At 35.8% G+C, this 27988-nt stretch overlaps 1 protein-coding gene across 1 annotated transcript in view; it reads left to right on the top strand.

Moving 5' to 3' along the window:
- Nucleotides 1-18510, top strand: part of LOC137922953 (multidrug resistance protein homolog 49-like) — a 66294-nt gene extending 47784 nt beyond the window's left edge. Inside the window, exons 5-27 of the mRNA XM_068766067.1 lie at nucleotides 95-266; nucleotides 2037-2161; nucleotides 2400-2595; nucleotides 3302-3526; nucleotides 3951-4137; nucleotides 5008-5150; nucleotides 5960-6109; nucleotides 6326-6384; nucleotides 7089-7223; nucleotides 7967-8091; nucleotides 8682-8764; nucleotides 9323-9511; nucleotides 9860-10042; nucleotides 10722-10812; nucleotides 11230-11342; nucleotides 12029-12158; nucleotides 12718-12913; nucleotides 13412-13574; nucleotides 13987-14181; nucleotides 15127-15336; nucleotides 16099-16245; nucleotides 17550-17658; nucleotides 18026-18510. Coding sequence (XP_068622168.1) covers nucleotides 95-266; nucleotides 2037-2161; nucleotides 2400-2595; nucleotides 3302-3526; nucleotides 3951-4137; nucleotides 5008-5150; nucleotides 5960-6109; nucleotides 6326-6384; nucleotides 7089-7223; nucleotides 7967-8091; nucleotides 8682-8764; nucleotides 9323-9511; nucleotides 9860-10042; nucleotides 10722-10812; nucleotides 11230-11342; nucleotides 12029-12158; nucleotides 12718-12913; nucleotides 13412-13574; nucleotides 13987-14181; nucleotides 15127-15336; nucleotides 16099-16245; nucleotides 17550-17658; nucleotides 18026-18132 — 3433 coding nt within the window. The 3' untranslated portion in view covers nucleotides 18133-18510. The remainder of the gene's footprint in view (nucleotides 1-94; nucleotides 267-2036; nucleotides 2162-2399; nucleotides 2596-3301; nucleotides 3527-3950; nucleotides 4138-5007; nucleotides 5151-5959; nucleotides 6110-6325; nucleotides 6385-7088; nucleotides 7224-7966; nucleotides 8092-8681; nucleotides 8765-9322; nucleotides 9512-9859; nucleotides 10043-10721; nucleotides 10813-11229; nucleotides 11343-12028; nucleotides 12159-12717; nucleotides 12914-13411; nucleotides 13575-13986; nucleotides 14182-15126; nucleotides 15337-16098; nucleotides 16246-17549; nucleotides 17659-18025) is intronic.
- Nucleotides 18511-27988: the final 9478 nt, after the last annotated feature.

Here is a 27988-nt window from a genome sequence, read left to right as displayed (position 1 = left end):
ATCTAGTAAATTCACACCGATGTGAATATTTCTTATTCTGTAACAGATTTTAGTTTAAAAAATGACGTTTTGTGACATAAGGCATGTGTTACAGAGAGACAGACAAGCTTCGTCAAGGCGTAGGCGAGCAGGTGGCGATGATCTCGTATTTAACTGGCACCGTGGCGCTGTCCTGCACACTGGCTCTGACGTATGGTTGGCAGCTGACGCTGGCCGCTCTGGCACTTGTGCCAGTGGCTATCATAGTCGCCGCTCTCGTTGCCAAGGTAACGGACGACCTTAATTTTAAACTAAGAGATAGTGGTCTGCCCCATATGTAAATTATTCAACAAGAAGCTCTAAGGCTTATACACCTATTTCCAATCCACTTATATAATTAGTATTGATATTTTTACATTAATTGATTTTTTCTATTAAAATAGGACAGGCCAGTTACTTCAGGCAGTATAAACTCTGCAGGTACAGATAGCAACAAAAACAATAATTAATTTTAATGTGTAGTAATACGACTTTGGTAAACGCTGTTTCTTACTATGTCATCATTAGTTTATTAAATATTTTTGAAATTATCTGATTCAAAAGCTTTATTAATATGTGCATTATTTCACAGAACATATTTTTTAGTTTTAAAATACTCTATAACACTATATTTGTGAAAGGGACATTAAACGATAATAAACGAAGTATTTTATTGTCAATGAATGGTGTACGTACATCAAGAATAAAAAGGGCAATTATTAATTAAGTTGATTGGCCACGGTTAATGCACTCGGGTGTTTCTTGTACGTTTTGTTTACGGTGTTCGTATATTCTTGGAACATTTACGGCGTTACTTATTACACAGTTATTGGTTATAAGCATAAAAACTTTAAATGGATGAATGTACAGTTCTTAAGTGTCAGTTAACGTATGATACACCAATAATATTCAAAAGATAATGATTTCAAAAATAATGAATAACGTAATGATGATATATTAAAAAAAAAACTTTTGAAAATTAGTTCTACGTAATAATATTAAAATATTGTTTATCTTTTAATTAGTTAACTGTTCCTTCAGACTTTATACTGCGAGATGTTATTGATTCAATACTTTCAAAGTTATCATTTTATACAACATGGTTGGAAATAGATGTAAAAGTTTCAAATGTTTTAGGTAGTAAATGAACTATCTATTCGTCCCCTTAAAGCTTTTATTCCAACGAACAATCACCATGTATATAAAGTGTCGTGCAAAAGCGGATTCGAGTGGAGAATAAGCATATAACAACATCAACGAGCGAGTAATGCCTGCGACACTGGAATGACTCACTTTTAGATTTATTTTTGGTACTAGAAGTCCATACGAACAGGACGTTCACCTTATAGTAATATACGGAACACTCAAGTTCACGTAATGAGCATTCTTTCAAATTTAATGGAATTGTTTTTTTAATGACTCTAGTAAATATTACGTACATATGGCTAAGTAGTGTTTACTAACAGTGTGCGATATTAATATATTTTAGTGTTTACAAAAAACGTCTATAACAACTCAGTTTCGGAGAATCTTCATATTTCTACAAATAGCATATCAGCGTGGCGACGATTCGAACAACTTTCTCCTTGGGATATATACATATTTTTATATATATATATATATATATATATATATATATATATATATATATATATATATATATATATATATATACATACATAAATATATAAGAAATAAATCCTTTGTACATATAATATGAGTCGCACAAAATATTTTAATACTCGACAACTGTAAAATAGAATTCAATCACGTCTTCGAGGCTCAAAACTGAGATGGACTACATTAGACGTAACTAACTAAGCTTTTTCTCAGGTATCACTGGGAAGCCTTGGCTCGGGTATTAAATCATTATTCTGATTGTAAAGCCGCGAAGTTCTTGGGTCATCTCGTGGACCCGGCTTAGCTTGCCATATGAGCATACCGTTTCGGGGAAGCCCCAAGGATCTAACCTAATCTCGGCATTATAGTATCATAATTAACAAATCACCTTGGTACAGTATCAGACGCGGTGGTCCGGCGAGGAGGTGATGCGTTACGGTGCAGCAGGACGACTGGTACAGCAGGCTCTGGCAGCCGTGCGCACAGTTCGAGCTTACGCTGGCGAGGAGTTGGAAGTGGAAAGGTATACTCAGTTTTTCAACGAGAACTTTATTTTTCATCAAGAATTATTATTAAATCTTATCAAGAATAAAGCTCTTGATTATACTGGATTAGTTTGAATTTATACTCTACTTTATTATTGTCAATTTATCGAATTAAAAACCATTAAAAGCCATTTTGTCTTTTCAGATTAAAGATATCATAAACCGCCAGTATTCGCACCTATGATTTGCTGTTAAATACATATTGTCATAATGCAGGTACACAGACGCCCTAAGAGGGGCTTCGCTGGCATCGAAACGGCGCGTGGCATGGGCGGGCGCAGGCGCCGGTCTAGGATGGCTATTGACTTACAGTTTGAACGCTGTGGTATTCGCTTATGGAGCCGCTCTGGTGGCCCGCGACATCCCTCTCCCACCCACGCAGAGGGAGTACCATCCCGGCGTCATGGTCACTGTTAGTATCCGCTTTGTTTTTTTTTCTTACTATGCATGTAAATGAACAATACTTTCCTTAAGGATTTTTCAGCCTGTATTTTATACAAAATAATTAATTCAACTTATTTTGATCTATTTAAATATATTATTCAGATCTCGATAAAGTAAATTTAAGAGCTTGTGTACCTATGTGTGAAGAAAAATAAGTTTTAGATTTCATCAGACTTCTTAATGTATTGAGTATGACCACGCTGAAAAACGCAATATTTAACGTATTCATTCTTATCACTAGATGGCACCTTGTAGTTAGTAATAAAAAATAGATTATTTAAACTTATAGAAGATTTGTGACTTTAATGAAGAATTTTTAAGTTCTCGTTTGTTTACCTTGTTTAATTTTATTGGCTATTTATTACACATATATCCCAATAAAAAATTAAAATACAGTGTCCAACAAACTGTAGTCGGGGGGGGGGGGGTATATACCATCATCCCCTCGCTTGGTACAGAGGATACTGTTGCCCATCCCCTGGAAACTGAAAGCAACGCAAAGTATGTAATATATAAATTTGTAGCCCCGTAATCGAACCCGCGACCTTATGATCGCAAGTCTCAATGCTCTACCGCTAAGCTACCACAAACTATCGAAACCTTGTTTGAAATAAGGATATAAAAGTACCAATCATGTACTCTTGAACAATTACTAACGATGAACAATTTTACAGGTGTTGTTCTGCACATTCATGGCCGCGCAGAACATCGCGATGTGCCAGCCGCATCTGGAAATATTCTCATCTGCCCGAGGTGCTGCAAAGTCGCTTTTCCGCCTTCTGGAGAGACGCTCCCGGATCAATGCACTCCGCGGCGAAGGAGTCAAACCCGAAGGATTCAGAGGCGATATTGTGTTTGATAATCTATACTTCAACTACCCATCACGACCTGATGTGAAGGTACGTCCGGGGCTAACAGCTTCTCTATTAACCATAAAGTGTTTTTTTTACAAAGAGGTTAGATAACATCATGGCATAGTCATAATTGAACCATTTTAATAATATGAGCCGACAGCCACTATCGAGGTAATGTTCTAGAGTGGCAACCACAAACCGGCAGACGCGGCGTGGCCAAACCGGCAGGAATGATGATTCACTATTAATTATAAAGCAATAAATTATCATTTTTATACAAATCATTACGAGATTGCGTCCCCTTATGTTATTGATTGCTTTTATGATATAAAAACACGACTAAAACTTGGTACACACCTAAGAAACATTTTCTAACTTGGTATAAACAAAGATTTTTGTTAAACTTTGCGAAAGTAATTTATCTTTACACTTCTATGGATACTCTTTTAAGTTTTGATAATTTTAACAGGTGCTAAGAGGACTCAGTTTGCGAGTGAACGCAGGTGAGACGGTGGCTCTAGTCGGAGGCTCCGGATGTGGCAAGTCCACGCTATTACAGTTGTTGCAGCGCACGTATGAACCTGACAGCGGAACTGTATCCATTGACGGTCATAGTCTTCCTAGCCTCCACTTGCATCACTACCGACGCAGCATTGGTAAGCTACTCGTAATGATTATCCCTTTTGTCTTATTACTTACTAAGTACAGGGTTTATTTAAGATCTGTAAAAATATAAAAAGTTAGTTATTTGTGAAATGGATCAAACAAAATCTACAAGGTTATTTTAAAGGAATCTATAGAAGTAAGTAAACAACCTGCCTCAGTATGTTACATCCCCTCACCCCATACCCTCGGAGCTTTATTTAAAGTTGAAAGATGCTATTATGCAAGAATAACCCAGTTGTATTGTTCTGTCATTCTTTTCATGATGAAGAAAATGGTCACTTTAAACGAAGCATAAAAATAACTTATATAAATGTAAGATTAATTCACGTTACTATATTATACATTTATTCCCCCGAACCGTGTCTCTTAAGGAAGCCCTGATCTTTAATTACTAAAAAGAGTTCTTTTTTATCTCACGCCTTATTACTTCTTCCGTTAAGTGTCAGAGACTTTTTATAATATAGTGTTAATAATTTTTCGGTTTGATTTTTTTACTTTATAACTTATTCTATTTCTTATATTTTTTCCTAGCCTGACCGGTTGCTTGTTCTACTCTAATTCTTTTATTTTATAATTTTAGTCTATTTTAGTCTAATCTGATTTGTTATTATTAAGTATTTATGCCAACCTATCTTTATTTTTACACCTCGTACCACACTATGGTGCTACTTTACCTTATAGTACTTAATCTATCTTTATACGTTACTTTTTATTTATTCTATCATGCATGCTATATATACCCAAAATAGGTAGTATTTGGCACATTGTTATATCTACTATTAAGAGGCTTGGACTGCTATCACAATTCCCTTCCATCCTCTTGCTGGAGTCGAAATGTTCACGTAATCACTTGTTTCCAGGTGTGGTTGGTCAAGAGCCTGTTCTATTCAGCGGTACAATTCGCGAGAACATCACTCTGGGCATGGAGAATGTATCGGAGGAAGAAATCATCGCTGCCGCCAGGACTGCGCATGCGCACAGCTTCATATCCAAACTTATCGACGTTAGTATTTATATGTTTTTTTATTAACCTGTTAAGTTTTTTTTTCTAATATCGCAGTAAAAACCTTGGTCTCTTCACAAACTTCGTACTATACTTAGATATTAACTTGACTGATGACAATATTAAGAATAAATTAATAAGCATTTGTAATAAATTTCCACAAGATATCTTAGACATACCTTTTCTTAGCTTTAAATCTAAAATTAAAAGCATATAAATATATGTTATCGATAAATACTGACCGATGCAGCCATTAAACGACATTGAAATGTGAACTGTTAAAACGCGCGAGGCTTAAAGCGAATTGTCATACACGCATATTTTTTATAAGTTTTATCATAATTTTCTAGTTATAATTTCCTTTACCTTCTGTCATGTATTACGAAACAGTTGAGAAATAAAATAAAGTCCATAAGTCGTTGTGTAGTTATAGCGTGACTACGGGAAATAAGGATTATTTTTACAATTATATAGATTTGCTAACACACATAGAAAGAGACAAAAAAGCAGAACATTGTGTGTAATGGAAAAATTTGTAAATTAAAACCAAATTAACCTTTACTCTCGATTGTTTAATTCGTATTTTATAATACGTAATAAATGATAAAAGAAAATTGTTTACAATCGACCGAAAAAAAATAGTTTAGCCTAGAACCCGAAATTCATTTGATGAAAGTACTTCATAATATCTTCGGTTCAAAGAAAAGCTGTTTCCTAACCTTGGTAGTAATTCAAAAATATGAATAATAACCACGATACTGTTTGTTTAATATCTCTTATTTGAAAATTAATTAAGTCCACGTTAATAGGGCTACGACACAGTGTTAGGCGAGCGCGGAGCACAGCTATCGGGCGGGCAGAAACAGCGTGTGGCTATCGCACGTGCTCTGCTTCGACGACCGGCCATACTGCTGTTGGACGAACCGACATCAGCTCTGGACCCTGCCGCCGAACGTCAGGTACTGTATCCACTCTCTACACTTGTAAAGAAATCTCAGTTACGAAAATGTATCAGAATTACATTTATTTTATTTACACGTGATTGAGTAATTTGATGTGAATAAAATTATGACATTTCGTAATGTTAACATGGATATGCATGGATTTCGAAATTTGAAAATAGAATTCCGGGAAATCACAACTAATTAATTTAAAAATAATAATTATTTTTGCAGGTACAAGCGGCACTCGACGCCGCTAGTGTGGGAAGGACTACATTGGTTGTCTCCCATAGGTAAATAAATTATTCGGCATCTTTATTACCCAACTCATATACAACATATACCATACAGAGCACATTTTGAAACAAAAAGTCTCCCTAGCTAATTAAGTAACTAGCCTAATGACGACACAAGGAAAAACATCCAGGAGCTGTTTACCAGTTAGCAGGGTTGTCCAAATGGAGAAGTCTAATATTCCCAGACTAAACATTGCAGTAAAAACAGTAGCTGGTGGGAGTCAATGTCATGATCTTCGAGTAATGACTGTAGAGTGATGTGATGTACCGAGGTGTTAAACACAACGACAGCCCTACGCACTATTTCAGGTTTTTAAAAACCTGCCTGATATTATGTTCCAGGCAAGAGATACATACATGTGTAGATATCATTTCCATTTAAAATGTAGGAAAAAATGGATGTAGGTCAATTTTTTTAACGCATTACCACTTTTTATCCAAGCGAACTTTCAAAGCTAATGGGTCATTCAGGTAGACACTTCTTTAGTAACTGTACTCAATAATATAAGAACCAATATCCACGACTCGAACTCGTCGCCAATATGTTCATCTCGGGCTATAATGAAATATAACACGAACAATATATGTTAAATTAATTGTAGATAAGACTTAATAATAATTGAATTACATATATTATATAGATGTTTCAGTTCAGAAATCACTAGAAGTACGTAATTAACAACAAAATGTTTGCATAACAGGCTGTCGACCATAGTGAATGCGTCACGTATCGTCTATGTGGAACAAGGTGCAGTACTGGAGCAAGGCACACACGAGGAACTGCTGGAGAAACGTGGTGCTTACTGGCGTCTTGTCAACGATGATCTCACTCACAGGTATTTTTATTTGGAAAATTCCAGAAGACATAACACGTATAAATTGAAAGCAATTACCAACACATCATCCACATAGTTTACGTAAATTAAAAAGTTACGAAAAGTTCGCGTGGCGTTATATATGTACGCACCTATAGTATCTACACCCAGAAGACAAAAAAATTGTCAAAAGCTTAAAGTTAAGTTCTGTTGGAAAAGGTTTGATATTGATCGTCTATATTATATGAAAATCAATATGATTTTGTTATAAACTCTATAACAAAATCATATTGCATTTTTTGGGTAATTTAATGTTCATTAAAATTTTCATAATTTTCTTTTAACATTTTCTGTTCTATTATTTCTTCTTCTTCTATTAATTTCTCTTGGGTTCAATTGTACTAGTCGTACGCTTCAATTCTGGGTTCAACAGCGATATTTCATGATTTTATTCCTCTCATCATATCTTTCGTAATGGTTTCGTAATGTTTAGTTTTATTTTAAAGCCGTTCTAACCTAATTTTTGCATTGACTTTCGCTGCTTTAACTTAATTTTTTTTAAAGATAATATATTAACTTTAATGTTTATACATTTATTACTTAATTAAATAACAAAAACCTTTTTTGTTTACTATTTTCATAACTTTAAACTATTTAATTATATATATCACTATTATCTAAACGTTAATATATCTTTGTTAAATACCGGAAATGACGTTGGAATTGGCTTATCATGAATTTTAATATAAGAACTGAATTCACAGAAGCGTTGAGAAGACTCTAGCAGAGTCGAGCGCGATCCACGAAGACGACGACGTGGTTGTTGATAAAAGACCGCAACCGGTGAGGCGAAACAGCAGTCTCAGTTCTAATCAAGGCTGGATGTCGGGTGAGTCTAAAGCAAATAAAGGATTTTGATGAAAGAAAGAAAGCTACACAAGCTTTCATGAACTAAAACTTTTATAATATTGCAATTACTAACAAAAATATTTAAAAAGCAAAATTAATTTACTAAAAATGACCAGTTAAAACTAATAATGACATGATACTGTAACAATATCTTATGCCAACTCGTAAAAATTTGATTCAAAAACTTTTTATATTCTTATGTAAATATTTCACGCAATTAAAGACCTAAGCGCGAATACATCATTTCTAAAATGTACTCTCTTCTTTGAAATCATTTACTGTACAATCCTTTAAATACAAAAGTTTTAAATCTAAGAATATTCTTCTCCAAGATAGTACACATTGAGAATGACGTTTACGCGTCCAGGCTATAATAAGAAATAGTGATAGTTAAATATATCATTTTAAATTGTTTAAAAAGTATAATGCAGCTTAGTTTTTTTTCATGTTTTTCTCAGATCTAAAAAATTTATTTTTTGAACTTGTGGTACACTCATTTAATCCATCTAATGTTGAATAAAGTATTTCTTAATTTGATATTGAAACAATACAATATAATTGTTGTTACAGGTTCATTAGTGCGAGGAGAAGGCTTCATTCGCAACAGTCTGCGGCTTTCAACTCCTCCGCGGAACATCGAAGAACCAATACAGGTAAGTCCAGTCTCGATATTCGTAATCTAATCAAGACTTCCTTAGGGGACGTGCTATATTAAAAACTGAATTTGCATTGCTAACGTAAATATCAGTCAATATTCAGCTTTTGCCGCTATTTTATTATAAACGCGTCAATTATACAGATTACACATAATCGAGTTTACTTACCTTTATATAAATTATATATATATATATATATATATATACGGAATTATTCGCCATCGGACTATAAATACAATTTTTACCCACTTTTGGAGTATTTTGTTATTTGATGATATTTAAAATATTTAGATCAAGTAAAAAAAACAAGTTACTGAAAACATAAACTCAAACGAATATAGTTAGTTTGTTGATTCGTTGCAACGTTGGTATTAAAAGTATCTAGATTGTTAAATTTTGAACAACATTGAGTTTTTGGCTGGCATACTTCAGCAGATCAGCATTTGGAACCGGTAGTACACTTACACATTGGAAGTTTTTATAATGTTAAAGTATGTTAAAGGCTTTCACAAATAAAGACATTGTGATTTACAATTTTTGGTATTTGTGAAATAGGAGAAAGAGAAGGAAGATTCGAAAAAAGGAGAGGAAGAGGGCGACGAGCCAACGCCCTCTGTGTCCAACTTGCAGCTTTTACGACTGAACAGTCCCGAATGGCCGCTGCTGTTGGGCGGCGGTTTGGCCTCCCTCACCATCGGCGCTACCATGCCAGTGTTCGCTTTCCTATTCTCCAAGCTTTACGGGGTAAGTGCCAGACGGTTAAAAGGAAATAACAATTTTCGAAAATTAATACTCACAATTATCCAGCTAATCGAAATTTAAAAATACACATAAATTCAAAATTATGCTGATGTCCGACATATTAAATTATGCACATATATTCACTTACATAAACAATAAAATTAATCATAAGGCATACATTCACTTGTTGTATACGTAGTACAAAAGTAAATATTATTAAAAATCATGTTAAGTGGAAATTCACTGCATAATATATTTAGATTCACTGAGTCTTAAAAATACATTGTTTGAGTTGATATCAGGGGTTATCAGTCATCGCCTTAAGCATATTAAACGTTGTCGCCTTTGCAGATGTTCTCGCTGTCGAATCCAGAAGAGATCCTGGAAAAGTCACGCATGTATGCGGGACTGTTTGCGTGCGTCGCAGCGCTCAGTGGTCTGGTGACCTTCCTGCAGGCCTGGTTGCTGGGCAGAGCTGGCGCCCGACTCACCGACAGACTTCGGATATTAACCTTCCGCAATTTCCTTGTGCAGGTAAAGTTTTTTGTGGCCAGCCTTTCTACATCACATTTGAAATACGTGCCCTAAAAATAACCAGGCGTACGCTGTCAGACTCTGTCGACTTCCTGCGACCTTGACTATGCCGTCGGTCTATTTAATGGAGGGCTTTCCTAAACCGCATCTACCTAGTGGTCGTCACTCGAGAACCTTTCGGCTTCAACTGCCATCAGTTGCACGAGTGATGTGTCCCACCCACTGTGTATTCTTAAAGCTAATTCAGTAGCCTATCATCTTCTGCGGAACTCCTCATTTCTGATTCAATATTGCAGCGACATATATAATATATTCTTTAACTATTTTAAATAGGCGTCGGCGCGCGTATTCAGCAAGACACACATATACACTAGCTTCGTCTAACATTGTGAACTTAAATATGTTTGCTTATTGTAGGCGCTCATAGCCCTGACCATAATTACTCTCGTGGCACTTAAAGTGCTATAACAATAAAAGAAAAAAAAATATCTGTAATAAATTCTGCAGCACGATCTGCTAAAACAAAAGTGATAAAATAATATTTGTTGCGATTTACAAATATTAGTAGGTAATGATTGTACTAGTGGTCTGACTACAATTAAAAAAATCATGAAATATATAATTAAAAGTTAACAGGAGTATTATTTATTTTATTAAATCGTTTTTCTCTGTTATCCAGGAGCAAGGTTGGTTCGACATACCGGCAAACTCAGTTGGTGCTCTGTGCGCGCGCTTGGCCTCCGACTGTGCTTCCGTTCAGGGAGCAACAGGTTTGTATATTTACTTTCGACACGACATTTATTTATAATTTAGGTTTGCAATTATATTTTGTATGCAGTGAAGACCTCGGTCTAGCAAACGCAGTGTACGACGTACAGGCCGCTTCCTACCGCTCCTATTGAAAATTTATGGGGAGGCATATGTCCAATACGGCTGAAATAATGATGGTGATGATGATTAAAACGTTTAACGTCTTATTATTAATCTCTCCATTTTTATAAAACGTAAAAAAATACTATGAAAATTATATTTAATACTCTTATAAAGATACTAATATATTCTCTTATTAAAACAGTCTGAAAAGAGAAATAAAGAAAAATAAGCCTACGTAACGTACACTCATGTAATAGAAGAATAAATCACTTACTGGACAAAGGAATATCATTTTATATTTAATGTATTTACAGGAACTCGCCTGGGCACGATGCTACAGGGTGTGGCTACTATGGTGCTGGGTGTTGGTCTCGCCATGGTGTACTCTTGGAAAATGACCCTTGTTAGCTTAACGAGCGTACCTTGTGTATGTTGTTTGTTTTACATTCTTGAGTGTTTATATAGGTAAAGTTCGAAATTCAAGCTCATAACTATAGCTTCTAACGGTGTCAACAGATGGCGCTGGAAGTATATTGTATATAGCTAGGGTATAACGCGGAAAAATTCAAATTAGAAATAGTACACAACAGCCTGAGCGTAGGCTTTTGAGGGAACCCTCCTGCTTTGCTACCTAAAATAGTTTAATCATTAAGGAATAAGAAAATAAAAAGGAGTTAAAAGGTATATTAAAAAAGGTACGATTTATTAACAATAAGTTCTTACTGTTACACTTCCTTCTTAAACTAAACATTGTTTATGAATATAAGAGAATCTACAGTAACATATAACAACATTTTGATTGTTTGGAAGAAATTGTTAAAACATTTTTTTAAAGTTACTAAATTCGATGTTTCTCTCAAGCCTCGGGTTCACATTTTTGCGACGGATTTGGAAGCAATAAACCTCAACAGTTGATCTTTTTAAATGAAAATGCTTATTGAAGAAGTTTAGGTATTATGTTTGGCTCCTAGGTGCGTGACATTGATCAGAATTCGCGAGGTAGTATTTAAGTGATAAACTAGGAAAGTTCAAGCGTGGCAGCCACTATACCTTTGTATTCGAAGTCTACCTAGTGTTAAAACTTAAGTACAACGTTTTGCATACTGGCAACAGGTTATCGGAGGCATCTGGCTAGAAGGTGCCGTTACAAAGCGTGCTGAAGAACGCGAGTTACGTGCGTTGCAGAGTGCAGCACGCCTTGCAACTGAAGCCGTCCTCAACGTTCGCACAGTTCAGAGCTTAGGTAACTTTTTTATTCATTTTATAATCAGAGATTGACTTGTTCGTCTAATATATATCGTTGTAGGAAGAAAAGTGAAGATCGCTTTTGTTAAGTTACTCTAACTTTGGACCTCGTTTATAGATATTCTACGATCTATATAGAAGGCTTTGGTCGGGATTTCTTTAATATTTCGAATCATTAATTAGATCGAAGGGCTTGGCCCAGTCATTTGGAAAGTTGATGTGGCAGCGTACAGGCCTTAAGGTTCTGCAATTGAGACCACGGACCTGTGCTTTAAGACGTCCATCCATAGACAATGACGTTTTCAGTCAATCTATAGAGGAGACATATATTTAGCAGTGAACGTTTTACGACTGAAATACTAGTAATGATAATGATATTAAGCGCTCTCGTCGATTAATCCATATATTTGATAGCAGGATATAGAGTTCTATCAACCGAAACACAATTATCTTTTACGCTATTTGACCGCAGATGTTCATAACCGTGTTTGCTTGGTTATAGAAGCTCTCGATTAAGATATTAGAAGAAGACCAAAATTATCAACTTTTTGTTTTAGGTGTGGAGCTGGCTATACTTGAGCGATACGCAAGTGCGTTGCGCGAATCGGAGGCACAAGCTCGGGGAGCACGATGGATCCGCGGCCCGGTCTACGGCCTTTGTCTCTGCGCGCCCACGTTGGGTTATGCCGTTTCGCTCGCCTATGGCGGATGGCTTATTGCTCGTGATGATCTGCCCTATGAATACGCTATACTGTAAGTACACAAATCTTTAACTAGTTCTTACATTGCATTGCATTTACTTTTCAGACAGTCCTTCATGGACACGGATCTAGGCTGCCAGTTGTCTAATGACTGCTTCTTTTCTTTTTATTTATTAAAGTATCAAACAGCCAAAACAATTAAGATGAATTCTCAATAAGACGTGACGTATCCTATGTGAATAAAAGCTTATTCATTTGTTGATATCTTATCCAGACAGGATTATTCACAAGGACTATTTGTATACATCATAAAAAGAATGCCAGAAGAGCTTGATTTGATAGAAAACAGAATCAAATTGAGTATCTTCAGAATTATATCTTTCAATTTAAAGCTACGAAGGAATCAAAGGTGCACCAATCTAATAAGTGTCCACAACAAACTCAGACGAGTTTTTATTTTTGGTCACTCACCACTTTGGTCACCGAACAAAAGGACAATAGCCGTTATGATTTTTGCCGGGTTTGGATATTAACAACTTGTTGTTTGCAGTGTGTCCGAGGCGTTGATATACGGCGCATGGATGCTGGCTGAAGCTCTCTCTTTCGCGCCAAACTTCGCGGCTGCACGGCGTGCGGCAGCCCGCGTGGTGGCCGCTCTGCAGAGAAAACCCCTCATCGTCACAGAACCCACCGCCATCGATATTCCCTCTTGGGTACGTAATCAAGCTTATCTAATATGTTTAAAAAAATTATAATTACACATACGTATTTATACAAAGAGAAGTATTCTCTGCATTGTTTTTTTTCAAAGGGCGTTGTCAACTTTGCCGACATTACTAATAATTGTGGTGTAGTGATAAATTCGAACGCTTCAGACTTGTCATCTTCTAGTTAGTTGTCACGATGCCTTTGCAAGGACTAAATAAATTCTTTGATTAATTGATTCGGATTTCTCGTCAATAACACTACATATGTACTGTGTAAAGATTTTAAGGGCGGATTTTATTTTGACAGTCTACAACTCTCTTTCCGAATATTAAATATGTCCTTATTGTAACGTAAAGATTGAAATAAAATTTTAATAATAGTTTAAAGTGGTTTTAAAAATTAAAATTTTATTCACAGACTGCGACCGGCGAGATAGACTTTTCGAATATAAAGTTCCGGTATCCCACACGGCCGGAGGTGCAGGTGCTGAAAGGGTTGAGTGTGTCGCTACGAGCGGGGCGCACGCTCGCACTTGTCGGGCCCAGCGGCTGTGGCAAATCCACTCTTATGCATCTTCTCATGCGCAGCTACGACCCTGACAGTGGCACCGTGGTGAGTTACCACATCTACTAATACACCAATAAACACTTATACAAACGCACGTGAACTCTCAGTCTCTCAACTGGCCATGAAAAGAGACGAGAGCACGAAATTCCTCTACGAGATCGATTCAGGAATGAGGATACTCGTAGACGAACAAAAGTATTTAGTCCAGCGGATTAATAAATAAACGGCACAGAAGTAAAAGAGGCTTAAGGCGGCCCCTTATACGTCCACTCACAAGAACGCTGCTTCCAACCTTTTCTATGGGAAACCCCCGTGGGAACTACCTGGACCAAACTACCGTAGCCTTTAATGGTTTCGTGGGGAAATCCAAAATAGACAAAGAGACAACAGGCACAAAGCGAGTTATGCCAGATTCCTACTAGCTATATTCCCACGGTTTTTTTGACATGCTGTGAAAACTACAGGCACGCTTTCGCTTCCCTCGTATCCACCACCAATAATAATCTAATAGCGCCTAATAATAACCTTTCCCGGCGTCCTGATCATCGAATAAAGAACTATCATAGCTGCCCAAGCTTGCCGTATCTGATGTACATGAACAGAGATCGGTATCACTATAAGCCTATATATGGTAAATTAAACAACTGTATCAAAGATTCTATAATAATACGTCGTTTAAATTTAGAACATTGCTTTATGAAGCAGACATTGTTGTGTTATTAATTAATACAATAAAAATATTAATCTATCATCATCACGTGAGCCGATAAAAGCCCACTGCGCTGACCGTATCCAGCAATCTATATCCAGCACCTTGAAAATGTTGTCTCTCCGTAAAGATTGCCTAAATATCTTCTTATCATATAGGATTTTTTCTACACAAAATATAAAAGTTCCTTTTGAAAAACTCCATTATTTTCTTTCTTAGAGATGGTTCTGTCTGAATGAACAAAGGAATATAACGGGACTATTTATATATCTCTTTTATAGACCATGGACGGACGCGACGTGAAGCGAGACCTGACACTGACACAGCTTCGGGCGCAGCTGGGCCTGGTCCAACAAGAGCCAGCGCTGTTCGAGCGCAGCGTACGGGATAACATCGCGTACGGAGATAACTCGCGTCCTGTGCCGCTAGATGAAATCATCACCGCCGCCAAACAGGCCAATGTTCACGACTTCATCGCCAGCCTGCCACTGGTAAGGACACTATCTATATGCCTTTAACTTTACACAGGGTGTTTACTTATAAGTGTAAAAATAATATATAAACACTGTGTTTTATATTGTTATAGATAATATTATTATTATTAATACTGAAACTATTTATGCATAGGATGTCTTAATGAGCAGTACATTCACACTTTTAACACGGTTACTGTTGCATGAGGTCATATTGACATACGTATACCTTGCATCGTGTGCATAGAGAAAATTAGCGTTCTCTCCTTCACTGAGGCAGCAATATCCCAGTGATTACTTTGAACTAGAAAGAGATGACTATTCGATGTGTTTGACAGTTTATTTAATGTTATTATTATTAATTCTGAAACTATTTATGCATAGGGTGTAATAAATGAGCTGTACATTCAACCTTTAAACACAGTTACTGCTGCACGCGGTAATATTTACCTACGCAAACCTCGCATAGTGTGCGTAGAGAAAATTAGCGTTCTCCCTCTCTCTCTCTACTTTGAACTAAAAAGACATGACTATTCGATGCGTTATTGATTGACAATTTAGTTTAGTGTCTGTGGGCAAATATGACTTCACTTCACAATGAAAAAAAAATCTCTTAGTGTTATATGACCTTACGATGCACTAGCTGAAACTCGCGTGTAAACAGTGCAGCAGTTACTACGTTAAATCTTTTACATCTATCAGTTAACTTGCTGTCTTTGCTGGATTGATAAAATTTTGGATTTGTAAATGAGGATATAAGAGTATTTATTTTTTCTGTAGGGTTACGACACAGTACTAGAGGCAGGAAGCGCGGCGCTGTCCGGCGGTCAGAAGCAGCGGGTGGCCATCGCACGAGCTCTTCTCCGTCAGCCACGTGTTCTCCTTCTAGATGAAGCCACGTCTGCGCTCGATGCTGCCAGCGAAAAGGTAACCTTCTTCTAATGCTAGGGCTTTCCAAACTATTTTCAACAAGTCTTTTTTTTCTTAATGGGATGATTAAGTCTTAATTACCTGAATTATCTTACCAATGGGTGCGTCTTAAAATTTAATACGAGCGGGCGAGTTTCGTAATTTTTACTAAACATTTTATCGATAAATGGGACGAAATACTCATATTTATATATTAAATATTAACGATAATTACATGTGAAAATTATATAACCAGTTAGAATCGTGTGATGATGAATAAATGATCATTGTCATTGGTGCATATTATTTTAATTGCATAATGGCATATATATTTGCAGGTCGATATAGATAAGTTCCGAAATTTTTGTTTAGTACTTCTCCTTTTACCAAATTAAGGCAGGCATCTTTGCATACTTTTTTTTAAAGATAGCTAACGCATTTAATGCGTTGAGACATATAATATAAAGTCATATAATAATGTAAATCGATGTGATCGTCTTCTTAAATATATCATGTTAACCGGAAAGTAATGTCGTTTCTGACGGCATATTTTACATAAAAACAGATTGATTTTTACTGCTACTGCGTTGAAAATTTGTATACTAGATGGCAAAATGTTGTTGATAATGAAGGTAATTATAATTTTGAAAGTAAAAATTTGGAAGTAAAAACTTGTTAAAAATGTAGTCGTGTGAATTTAACCTAAGAAAGCGACATTACATTCCAGTCCCCCTAATATGACAATTGTTTTATAATATAATAGTAGATTTATATGACTGTGCTGCATAGATAACCAATTATCTATACACATTCGAATTCCAAAGTTCTTAATTTAAAATAGGAATGTTCTATTGATATCAGAATGAATCTACGGCTTGTTTGAATAATAAATGCCACAGTCTGAAAATAACGGGAGAAAGAAACTCAGTGAGACTACAAATTATTTAAAAGAATATAAATTGACATATTTTATAAACATTGAAATATCCTGGAGGGAAACACATCATTTCACAAGTGTGCTATCTTGTATGAAGTCTTTTACAGTGTAGTAACATGCAAAAGTCACATGTTATTCAAATCTAGTCACATTTTATTTAAATCTATCTACAAGAGCTGAGTATTATTTGGAATATACATTACCTTCAGTCAAGACATGTTTTCGCTTCCGATATTTATATTATATATGTGGATATATAATAATTCAAAAATATAATATTACGGAATTTTATTCCGGCTTTCAAAGCTAAAACCTCATAAAATAGTTTCAAGTAGCTATGTAACGTGAGCTGCAGTATAAAAATCAATATGAACTTATTTAACAGGTGGTACAAGCAGCACTGGAGGCTGCCTCCCAGAACCGCACCACAATCATCATAGCGCATCGACTTGCCACTGTACGCCATGCGCACACCATCTGCCTAATCGATAAGGGTGAGTTCACATATGCCCATGCTTTTTCAACAGCTTTGTTTTATAAATTAAGATACAAGTAATTTACATAAACATCATTCATTTTATTGCATTGTAAACAGTTGTCTCCATCATTTCAATGAAAGAATATCCACTGCTGGAAATAGATTTCTTAGACCTTATAAGGTTGGAAAGAGTGAATTTGGCCAAATTTAAAACACCAAAATTATGACAAATGTACACCAAAACATAGATCAAGTTGACACTTTTATTACAACTTTTTATCGCATTACTGCTAAAATACTCGAAGGTTGTTCGAAATCGTAGATGCATTTCACGAATTACAGTTTCTTATGGTTTCTACTTAACACACGCATTGTTATTTCAGGTGTAGTGGCAGAGATCGGATCACATGAAGAACTGGTCAGTAAACGTGGGCAGTACTGGCAACTCTTACAGCAACAAGCGCCCGCTGAGACACAATCGGCGTCGTGAGACCTAGCCGAATTTTTCGGCCTCACCAACGCCCTCTATTGTCTCCCAGAAGGAGACTAACTTCAAACAGTTTACAAGGCCTTGTAAACGCCTTGTGTGGTTTTCTGAACGCTTTAGACGATGATGTTTGATAGGATAACGATCTAAGTTATAAAACCAAATATAAAAATAATTTGGACTTTGTTCACCTAACATTAAAGTTTAGTTTTACTTAGCACTGATTGAATCTCAGTGAGCTCGAGGTGCCCGGACTTTGAAGCTGATAGTTCAGAAGTTATAATGACTGTGATTGTTACGTATAAATAGCTGTTAAGTAGTAGACGTGCGATGTCTCGCTGACGATGTACAATTAAAGTATTGTGATATAATGTTATTTTATAGGAGTATTTAATAAAAATGTATTCAGTAAAACACGTTTCATTTTAAAATCTCATTTATTTATATAATATGGCTTTAAAAATCTGCAAAACCATTCATGGACTCTTTACAATATACTAGTCGTTGTAATATTTATTTTTAACAACCTATTGGACACAGTTTCTTGAAGGTTCTATTGCTTTCGGTTTACACTTCTATAGTATGTTTTTAGTAGTGGAAAATTATTTTCAGGGCTTTTAGGGATAATACCATAAAATTACGAAAAAAATTAAAAAAACTAGTTTTTATTTTAACGGGTCTAAATTGTTTTATTTCCAATGTCTTACAACATTTACTGTGGTTTTTTTCTAAAAACTCAGTAGTTAGGAGTAGCTATAAAAATCGATCTTACAACAACACAAAAATCGATAATTATCGTGACCCCAACTAAGAAGTGCCAAAGAGAGTCTGCTTATTCGTATTAATTGTAACTGGCTTAAATCTCTTTAGTGACATTAGTCCAGAACTCCCACAGGAATTTTGTCTAAAATATTAACAGTTGCACTAGAGAGGTCACGCATTAGTAAGTTAAAGAGTTAATAGGCAATCCTAACAGGTGGCAGCTGGAACCCTAAAGTTCTCGAATGCAGACCTAGGACCAGTAAGAGAAGCATAGAACCTCCATCCATGAGGTTAATAGACTACCATGTTAAACGGTCTTAACGAAGGAAGAAATCTATAGAAAATTCATCCTGCGGTTGAAATTATGACAATGATGACGTCACGTAAGCCGTCCCGATGACGTCCACGACGCTGTGGAAGGACATTTGTATAGAGATGAGCCTTAAACGGCGGGAGAGCTGGTCATGATTAGTAAAAATGACTGAACAAGCAGACTCCAGATAAAACTACAAAGTTCAGACGATGTCTCTAACTTAGGAAACCGCAAAGTTAAGGTTCTACTTTTAGGTATTACCAGAAATCGACATTTATATTATTTGAGACTATTATTGTAAACGGTAATCAAATTTGAATGGCGAAAATTTTTAAATGTATTCTAGAAGCTTTAAGCAAGAATTGCTGTTATAAAATCTTACTAAAAGTGAACTAGATCAAAAGCACAAGATAAAACATAAAAGCTTATAAAGTAAATGAATAGATAATATGTCTGGACGGCGCGAAATCAGATGAGCATAGCTATATAGCTTCAACAATTATAACATCAAAAACCAGGCCACTAAGAAAGTTTTGCAAAAAAAAAATGTTTTTATATTTCGAACATTTTTTATAAATTCGATAATGTAAGCGTAAAAATAAATTATATTCAAACTTGAATATTATAAAACAATTTTGATTTTTTTATTTATCTGTAATCTTTGTACAGTAATATCTAGTACTTTATACAGTAGTAATATCTTTGTAGTACTATCTCGAGTTCTATTGTTTTAATATATAAAATTATAACCTATGGAACATTTTTACTTTTCACAAAACTTTCTCAATGTGCCTGATACAAGAAAATAAAAAATTATTTACTAATACTTTGGACCATTATGTTTCTAAAATGTAAAAAACCTTGTGTTACGATCTCTACTACGTATTATTTTCATGAAGGCCTCTGAATTACATAATTCTAATCTTAACCTACTTATTGGACTAACTATACTACCAGTAAACTGTTATTATTATTTTTAATACACACTTCAATGGAAGGCATTGTTCTTTCTGAAAATATTACAACCCTCACGTTGTAAGCGTAAAATTAACGTCGTGTGAAATGCTATATTAATTGTAATATTAGTCGATAGGTGGCGCTAATTTCAAAATATTAGTGACGACGTATATGTATAACATATATTGATTTTTTATAGATATAAAAAGTTTTGACAATCAATTAATGTATGATACACACTATCTAAAAATAATACATAACGTAAAGATAATAGAGTCAAAAGTAATTAGGCTGTCGTATTCCAATAGAAAACAATAAATGAATTCAACATATTTCAGAGTGATCACTTTATATAGAGTGATTCTTAAAGCTTTTATATCTATAACCAATCAAACTGCCTGTGAGATTGGTAAAAATTTAACACTAATATCTATGACTATAAATCAATGTAAAAGCCGGTTTAATGGAGACTATGGTATTTGATTCTGATTAAGTAGACCATTATCACAGAAAATTTAAATTTAGCTGGTTGACTACACTCAAATTTATATTAAAAATAATATATATAGGAAATGAGCAATTATCTATATCAACTTATAACCACAGATCAAATATTCGGATTAAATATTTACCAAAGTATTACATTCAGATGATATCAAATAAATAATTTAGTAACGGACATAGCCCAGGAAGTTAAATTTGCTGTGCACAGGTCAAGTAGCACGCGGAACAGATGACCGGGACCTTAAGTTTCTGGAGGGGAGACTGCGGCCGGTGAGCACAGCAAAGGAAGTCGTACCGTGTCTATTGTCTCATGTAAAGTTTTTGCTGTTAGCCTTGCCTCTTTTACAGCTTCATCGGAAACGAGTTCACAGAACGGAGGGGTCCGTTAACTATATTCGTACCGTAGGACTTATTTCATCTTATTAAATCTATGGAGGCGATTCACTAATAGATAAATTACCAAAGGTGCTATCCGCCTGTGAATAAGCAAGTGAAGTTTGTCGTCTGACTTGCCTATTACATTTTTCTTCAACCTTCATAGGCGAAGCATTTGACCTCCGTCTCGCCTACTCTTGCATTGTTTTTAAGCGATAAGGTCTACGATGGTACATACTAGCCTAGAAGAAACCTATTCACAGACCCCTAAGTTATAAATGGCTAATTACTAAAATAAATATAAAGCGTCTGTGATAGTTAATGCAAAAAAACTTCTAGGAATGTAGATGAAGGAAAGAGACACAAGAAAATTTACAAGTGAAGAACGACATATCATGTGGAACGTAAAGACAATGAATATAAGATAATGTAAAGAAAGAAAGAGAATATAGAATGAAAATTTAAAAACTCATTTTGCCAGAATTTGTAATGTTCCTACCCTAAAAGCATGGGGAACGAGAGGTCCCCTAAATCAAGGGTCATTAAATGAAAAAAAAAAGTATAATTGGCTGGAAACAATGAAGCCAAGAGGTTGTTTCATTATTTGACTGTACGAGCTATAAAAGTAATAGCAAAACACTTAGCGCGGTAGGAAGGAATTTTAACCATGTACGGATATCGTAAATCCGTGCGTCTTGTTATCCCATTGAAGGAAGGAGATAGGCAAATTATTTGGTGTAATTTCGCTTCACACTCCAAAATGTAGCCTTTAGAATATTGATAAACTGGCAACTCTGAAATGTACATACAAAATTGTTTTCCGTTATGATCTATCACTTCATCTTTAGGCAAATATTAATCCATATATCTGATCTCTGGTTATTACATATTGAGCGATATTTCTAACAATTCAATATGCTTTCAATTCATAATGCAATTGTTTGTAATAATGTAGTATAATGTTTAGTTACGAGTAGGTAGGTCGTCACCGCTGTCATCATCCCAGGTTTGATCTTTATATTCATCATCATCGTCGACGCCGTAAAGGGCAGCCATGAGTAGAGCCTGCGCTGGTGCGAGGAACACCGACGGTAGACGCGCCAGCCCCGAAGACATGCAAGCGTTATGCATCTCCCAACCTACTCCAGAATATTCACACGATTCATACATTGTGCTGTGATTTTGGAAAACTAGATGACACAGTCAGGGTAAATAAGTGGAGCAAGAAAAGGACCAATATTTAGCGTCAGTGACTTTGTGTTTGGCACTAATCGGTGTCACATAACTCCTGAAGATGCCCCGTGGAGGGGTGAAACACGTGTTGAGTGATTTAACGGTGGCAGTTGTGTAATTCGCATTGTTTGCTGCATACACATTTATCAGCGGGCTGGCGGGCGGTGCACTTTGTTGCATGACTACCACTGCATGTGCGGAAGTGGCTAAATATTGGTCCTTTTCTTGCTTAGGATGGACTTCCGCAAGGTAACGCCTGATTCCATTAAACGAATAAGTGGATTCAAAATAATCCTTGACAAGCGACCAAATATAATCACGATTCCGATCCATAGTATCGCGTATGGAGTAATAATAATGGATTCGAATATATGCCTTGGGGTATACCATATTTTATTAAATATTATTTATAGCACACGCTAGGATACATGTAAATAGTTTCGTAATGATAAACAAAAAAGTATCGGGCGGTCTTATCATACAAGATAATCTCTTACAGACAACCACAGTATGGAAAAGATAGAAGTATAAATAAAACATAGACATACATTCATGAACATACATATATACATAATATGACGGTTTTTAATTCATTTTCAGTTCATTCCATCCCACTCTATAAAGTCATTGTTTCGAAATGAGCATCGACGTAGTTAGAAAAATCGTATTGGTTTTAAACACCCTATACCGACGTGTTTTTTTTTTTAAAAAAACCTACGCGTGGTAGTAAGTAGTGACCTAAGAGTTTTTTTTTATATATTCCTCGGCTTTGCGGGGGGCCCTGCCCCTGTTTAAATATATAAAGAATAAACATTTAATCCAAAATTGTAATGTTCCTTCATTACTTTATCGGATCTTTCAGTTATTATTTTTTATTTACCTTTCATTCTTCTCAATTTTTTTCATTCATCACATTTTGATTATTCGCACATCACCTTATTTCCCTCATCTACATTCCTTGTTAAGATCTGAAGAGTTATAATTGTATGTTAAGAATGACCAACGTTTCTATTTACGTAATTGACGTTAAAAGTCTAGATCTTGTGATCTTTAGTTAAGTTCCCAAAGTGGTCTAGTTGGATACTCTCCTGAATAACTGGAAGGGGATCTGCGTAGTCGTGACGAGAAAAATGGAGGTTTACAATTTAAAAAATCGACGAAAATTTATCAGCTTTCGATAACGATGAACATTTCAGTTTACTTATCTATATGGACAGATAATATTTTCAATAGCTTAGCCACTGTTACTAGTATAAACTTGCCTATTGCATGAATGACCTCTGCCGTCCGCAATACTTGTTCAGACGTGCAAAGGAACGAAATACGACCTGTGGTGTTTGTTCATCACATTTCTTTCGAAATATTTCTCTCTCGTGGTTGAAACTCCAACCCAAGTTACTATAGTTAGAAATTCTTCACAATTTTTAAGAGTTTTTTTAATACAAATGTAGCTAAAAGAGAAAAGTCTAGAAAGTCTATTACTAACCGAGTCCTAGTGCTTTAGGTACAGAAGCGAGGGCCAAGGCCTGGCACTCGCATTGTTGCAGCAGCCCATAGTGCGCATACAAAGAACTGCCAGCCATCAGCAGGGACACGCTACTCACCTCTGTCAAATAAATACATTGTACCATGTTGATAAAATTTTATAGTTCCACCAATCCAGGATTGGCCTTATATCAACATTGTATACGTAATACGAATAATAATTATTGATTATACTCATATAAATCTGTAAGAAATGTAAAGTTATAAAATTAGAGACATTTATAGCAAATAATTACATTTTTTATGCCAATAAAAATAACATTTACATCATAATAAATTGGTTAATTTCTACTACTGCGTGCTCTTAATATATCTACTATTATGATGATACTTCCTTATTCGATATATAGACGTCTATATTTCTGTGAGGCTTACTTCAACTGGTCATTATGAACACCATTTTCTAATTTACTTTGACGTAATTCGACAAAGGGCGTGGCTAAGTGACAACGATTAGTAACTATTTTATTAACGCGAAAACTACAACCTTTCTACCATTTTGGAACTACTTGTCAATCACCAAATAAATTCTTAAGATTTGTTTCCTAGAAAATTGGAACCTCTGGAACATGGAGTCTAAAAGACTCTAGAAACCATCGCTCTTTGAGCAGTTCGAAAAAAAAAAATGTTATACCTTACTTATTTAGTAGTACTTTATATATATACTATATAAATATAAATTTTATATAATTTTAATACATAAATTTTAGCACATTCGTTATCATATTTATACGGTTACATTGACGTAGGCAAATTGTAATCAAAGAGAGATTTTTAAAAGCCTTACCTAAAAACAGGGTGGCCAGTACATCTGTTACGTAAAGACTTCCTTCGGCCTCTTGCAGTAACGTGCAGCAGTCAATGTACAGCAGTAGCAGAGCCAGGAGCTTGCTGGTGAGATGGTGCGCGCGACGGTAAGGTCGACAGCAGCCCAGTAAGAAGGGAGTGGCGGTTGTAGCCGCCGTCCACAGCACACCACTTAACGGTGGTAGAGACGTATGCCCACACTGGAGGTATACATTAATAAATAAATAATCCTTGGTACCAATTTTTTTTTTCAATGAGAAACCCTACTTGAGTATATCCTCTCCATTGCGGTGCCAACGAAAGCGTTATTTCAGACTTCTACCAGCTAAAACCCTGCGTTCTTCTTTGACGTTTTGTGTCAAAACTACAGTATCGCCTTCACATACTACCGTAGTTTTAACCGCGATGACCAGGTGCCTCAACGCTTTAGGGTAGAGTTGCAGCACCCCACATATTACCATACAGACGCGAGCAGATTTAGCTAGCACACCACCACTGGACCACGATGTCTGTCACCAAGGCCATGTTATGGGGGTTGGGGAACCGTACTATTTTATATCTATCGTATAATACCTACCTCAGCTCTCTAGTTTGGTATAAATGTATGCTTTCAAGCACGCACATGTTCATACTATTTTTATAATTTTGTTTTTTTCCTATATCATTTTTTCAACTAGTCATATCCCATTGGTAAGCGTTGCTAGCTGCGACATCTAATCTTTAATTTTAGATTGGTGTTTTATTCTTGGGTTAGATACTTGCATTGCAATGTAAGCGGATTGGTAGAATAGAGCTTGTTTTCGAGACAGCTAATAGGAATCAGATGTCAACTAACAAAGAATCGCAGCGCTAGAGGCGCAGCTAACAAGGAGAGAACGTAGTTGAGTGCAGCGAGCAAAGGCGCTGCAGGAGATGAATCCCCGCATAGCGCCAGGGACAACCAGCCGCATGGTCCACGAGACCTCGCCACGATAGCACTGCAAACAGGCACAGATAAAACAAATACAAATAGACGAAACTATAGAAACAAACAGAAAAAAGGTTTACATGAAAAGTAGTTTATATGTTATTATAATTAATGCAATTATCAAAACACAAGTTTATAGTTTTTTAAAGGGAAACGTATATCAAGCTATGTATTTTCTGTGTATCAACAATAGTCTTCGATCCGTTTTAATTAATTTTTAAAACTTCGAAACACGTTCCAGATTAAGTTTTAAAAAGAATAGCTAAATAAACATTAATTACAAGCATCATTTCAGACGAAAGAAATCTATTGCTGGCAACTCCTCCACTATAGATTTTCAACAAAACTGGTTGAAAGCGGCCTGTACTTACCGTTTTCACAACTTGTGGGTAGTCCAATATACCAGAGGGTTTTTATTTATTTATTTACTTGATTAGATATAAACAGTAACAAAAGGCAGTAAGAAAGTACAATCTTGGAAACTTAGAAATATAAAATTAGTTACAATTGTCACATTATAACAATCTCTCTAAGAACAATTAATTATTTATAGTCAAACAATGACAAAACAAATAAAAAATATTACTAAACAGGGATCGAAGATCCAGGGCATTCTGCATATCATACCGCAATAATTACGAGTCACAGCAAGCCGTCACGTTCCAATGAGGTAAATTGTATTATATGTACTCAATAATTTCGAACGAAATTGTCTTTTAAAAGATTCGAGAGAGCACGAGAATATATCAATATCACTAATTTATGAATTGTAGAGGTCACACATCCTGTATAAGGGTGCACGTTTACCGATATTTGTCTTAGCCGTTAATAAAAATAGAGAGATCTAGAACGCGTTCTTGCTACAGGAATTCGAAAGTTTACCTCGGACAACAGTTCCGAAAAGTTAACATTGCCACCAAAAATATTTTTAAGTGTAGTGGCCTCCATTAGAGAACGTCGATCGTTCAATGATAACATTCGGTATCTGTTTAATAATATTTTATAAGAATCCCGGGGGCAATGCATTTAGTAGTTCAGAATACGAAGGAATTTTTTTTGTACTCTTTCAATTTTATTTAATAATCTCATAGTGTAGCTTTTCAACAAGAAACTTGTTTTAAACAAATATGACTATTTCTAACATGCTTTTAACAGGATCGTGTCATAAGTCATACAGCTACTAGAATAATGAATTCGTCGTCATCATTTCCAGCATTTTGACACCGACAAGGTGGACAGACGACGTAGTAATGGTCGTCGGAAGAAGCGTCTAGCAAACCGCTTCCAACCGGTTTTTCTTTGAATCTATAGTGGAGGCCATGTATGTCCTGTAGTGTATATCCTAAAACTGAAATTATGACGATGATGAACATATTGGTCAGCTAATTGACAATTGTTATTAATTTTCTCGTGTTGTGGTTGACGACCTTACTTAAGGTCATCAAAAGACTGGACGCAAGCCGCTACCAATCGGTTCTATTGGAAATCTATAGGTTAACCCTATGTGCAGTAGTAAATGTGCTGCAGCTGATGATAAATTTCGGCCACTGTGCCATTTGAAACTGTCTTAGAAATTCCGACGGAAAAAATGCTTTTAGAAATATCATTTGTATAAACGTTGTTCTGAGATGTCAATGCGTACCCTTCTAGAAGGCGTCTGTCCAAATTAACGTCTCTTAGAGCGAGGACTGACACCGCTGCTAATACAGGAGCGGCAGCATGGGCGTGGAAGGACGCGAGAGCACACAACCTCCCCCGCACGTCCCTCACCCCTCCTGCCCCACGCACGCGAGTCCCCCGGCCGCACAGATAGTACACAGCCCACTGAGCTGCGCATTGCACAATCTCCATCCGCAGTGATCCTATATCCACATAATTACTTACAAGTACATTCAACTCGCATATTTTGTAGAGTCGAGTTATTCACACAACATGAACCTGTTAAGAATCCCTAAATATCGGAAGTGTCTGATTATCGAACTAACAAAAAAATTAGAAAAGGTTTTAAAAGCTAAAAAGGGGTGAATGTGTAATACTTGGCTAGTTCACTTCACTGTAGAGTATTTAGGATACAGAACGATTAACAATGTTTTACTTGGCAGCAATCTGTAAACTGCAGTAAACCAAGAGATCTGGGCTATAAATGAGGTGTGGTTCCAGAAATTCAAGTTCTTTAGATCCCAATGTCTAGATTAAAGTCTTTAACCAGTGTGATCTCTCTGCTAAAGACTTACAATGTGGAATATACTTCTAAAAACGTCTGGTTGGTCTTCCAGCAAAAAAATACACAGGGACCATTGGAGTAATTACAGGAATTTGACCAAAGAAGAAGTGGATGAAGAATAAAGCCAAGAATGAAGTTCTCGAAATTTTAAACTAGCGGACAGACTACATCT

Source organism: Battus philenor, unplaced genomic scaffold, assembly GCF_028537555.1.
Source record: "Battus philenor isolate CCGP_79_NKW_IND1 unplaced genomic scaffold, ilBatPhil1.0.hap1 SCAF_20, whole genome shotgun sequence".
In the NCBI taxonomy this organism is placed as follows: domain Eukaryota; kingdom Metazoa; phylum Arthropoda; class Insecta; order Lepidoptera; family Papilionidae; genus Battus; species Battus philenor.
The sequence above is the reverse complement of the archived record's forward strand: the minus strand, read 5'-3'. Positions and strand labels throughout refer to the sequence as shown.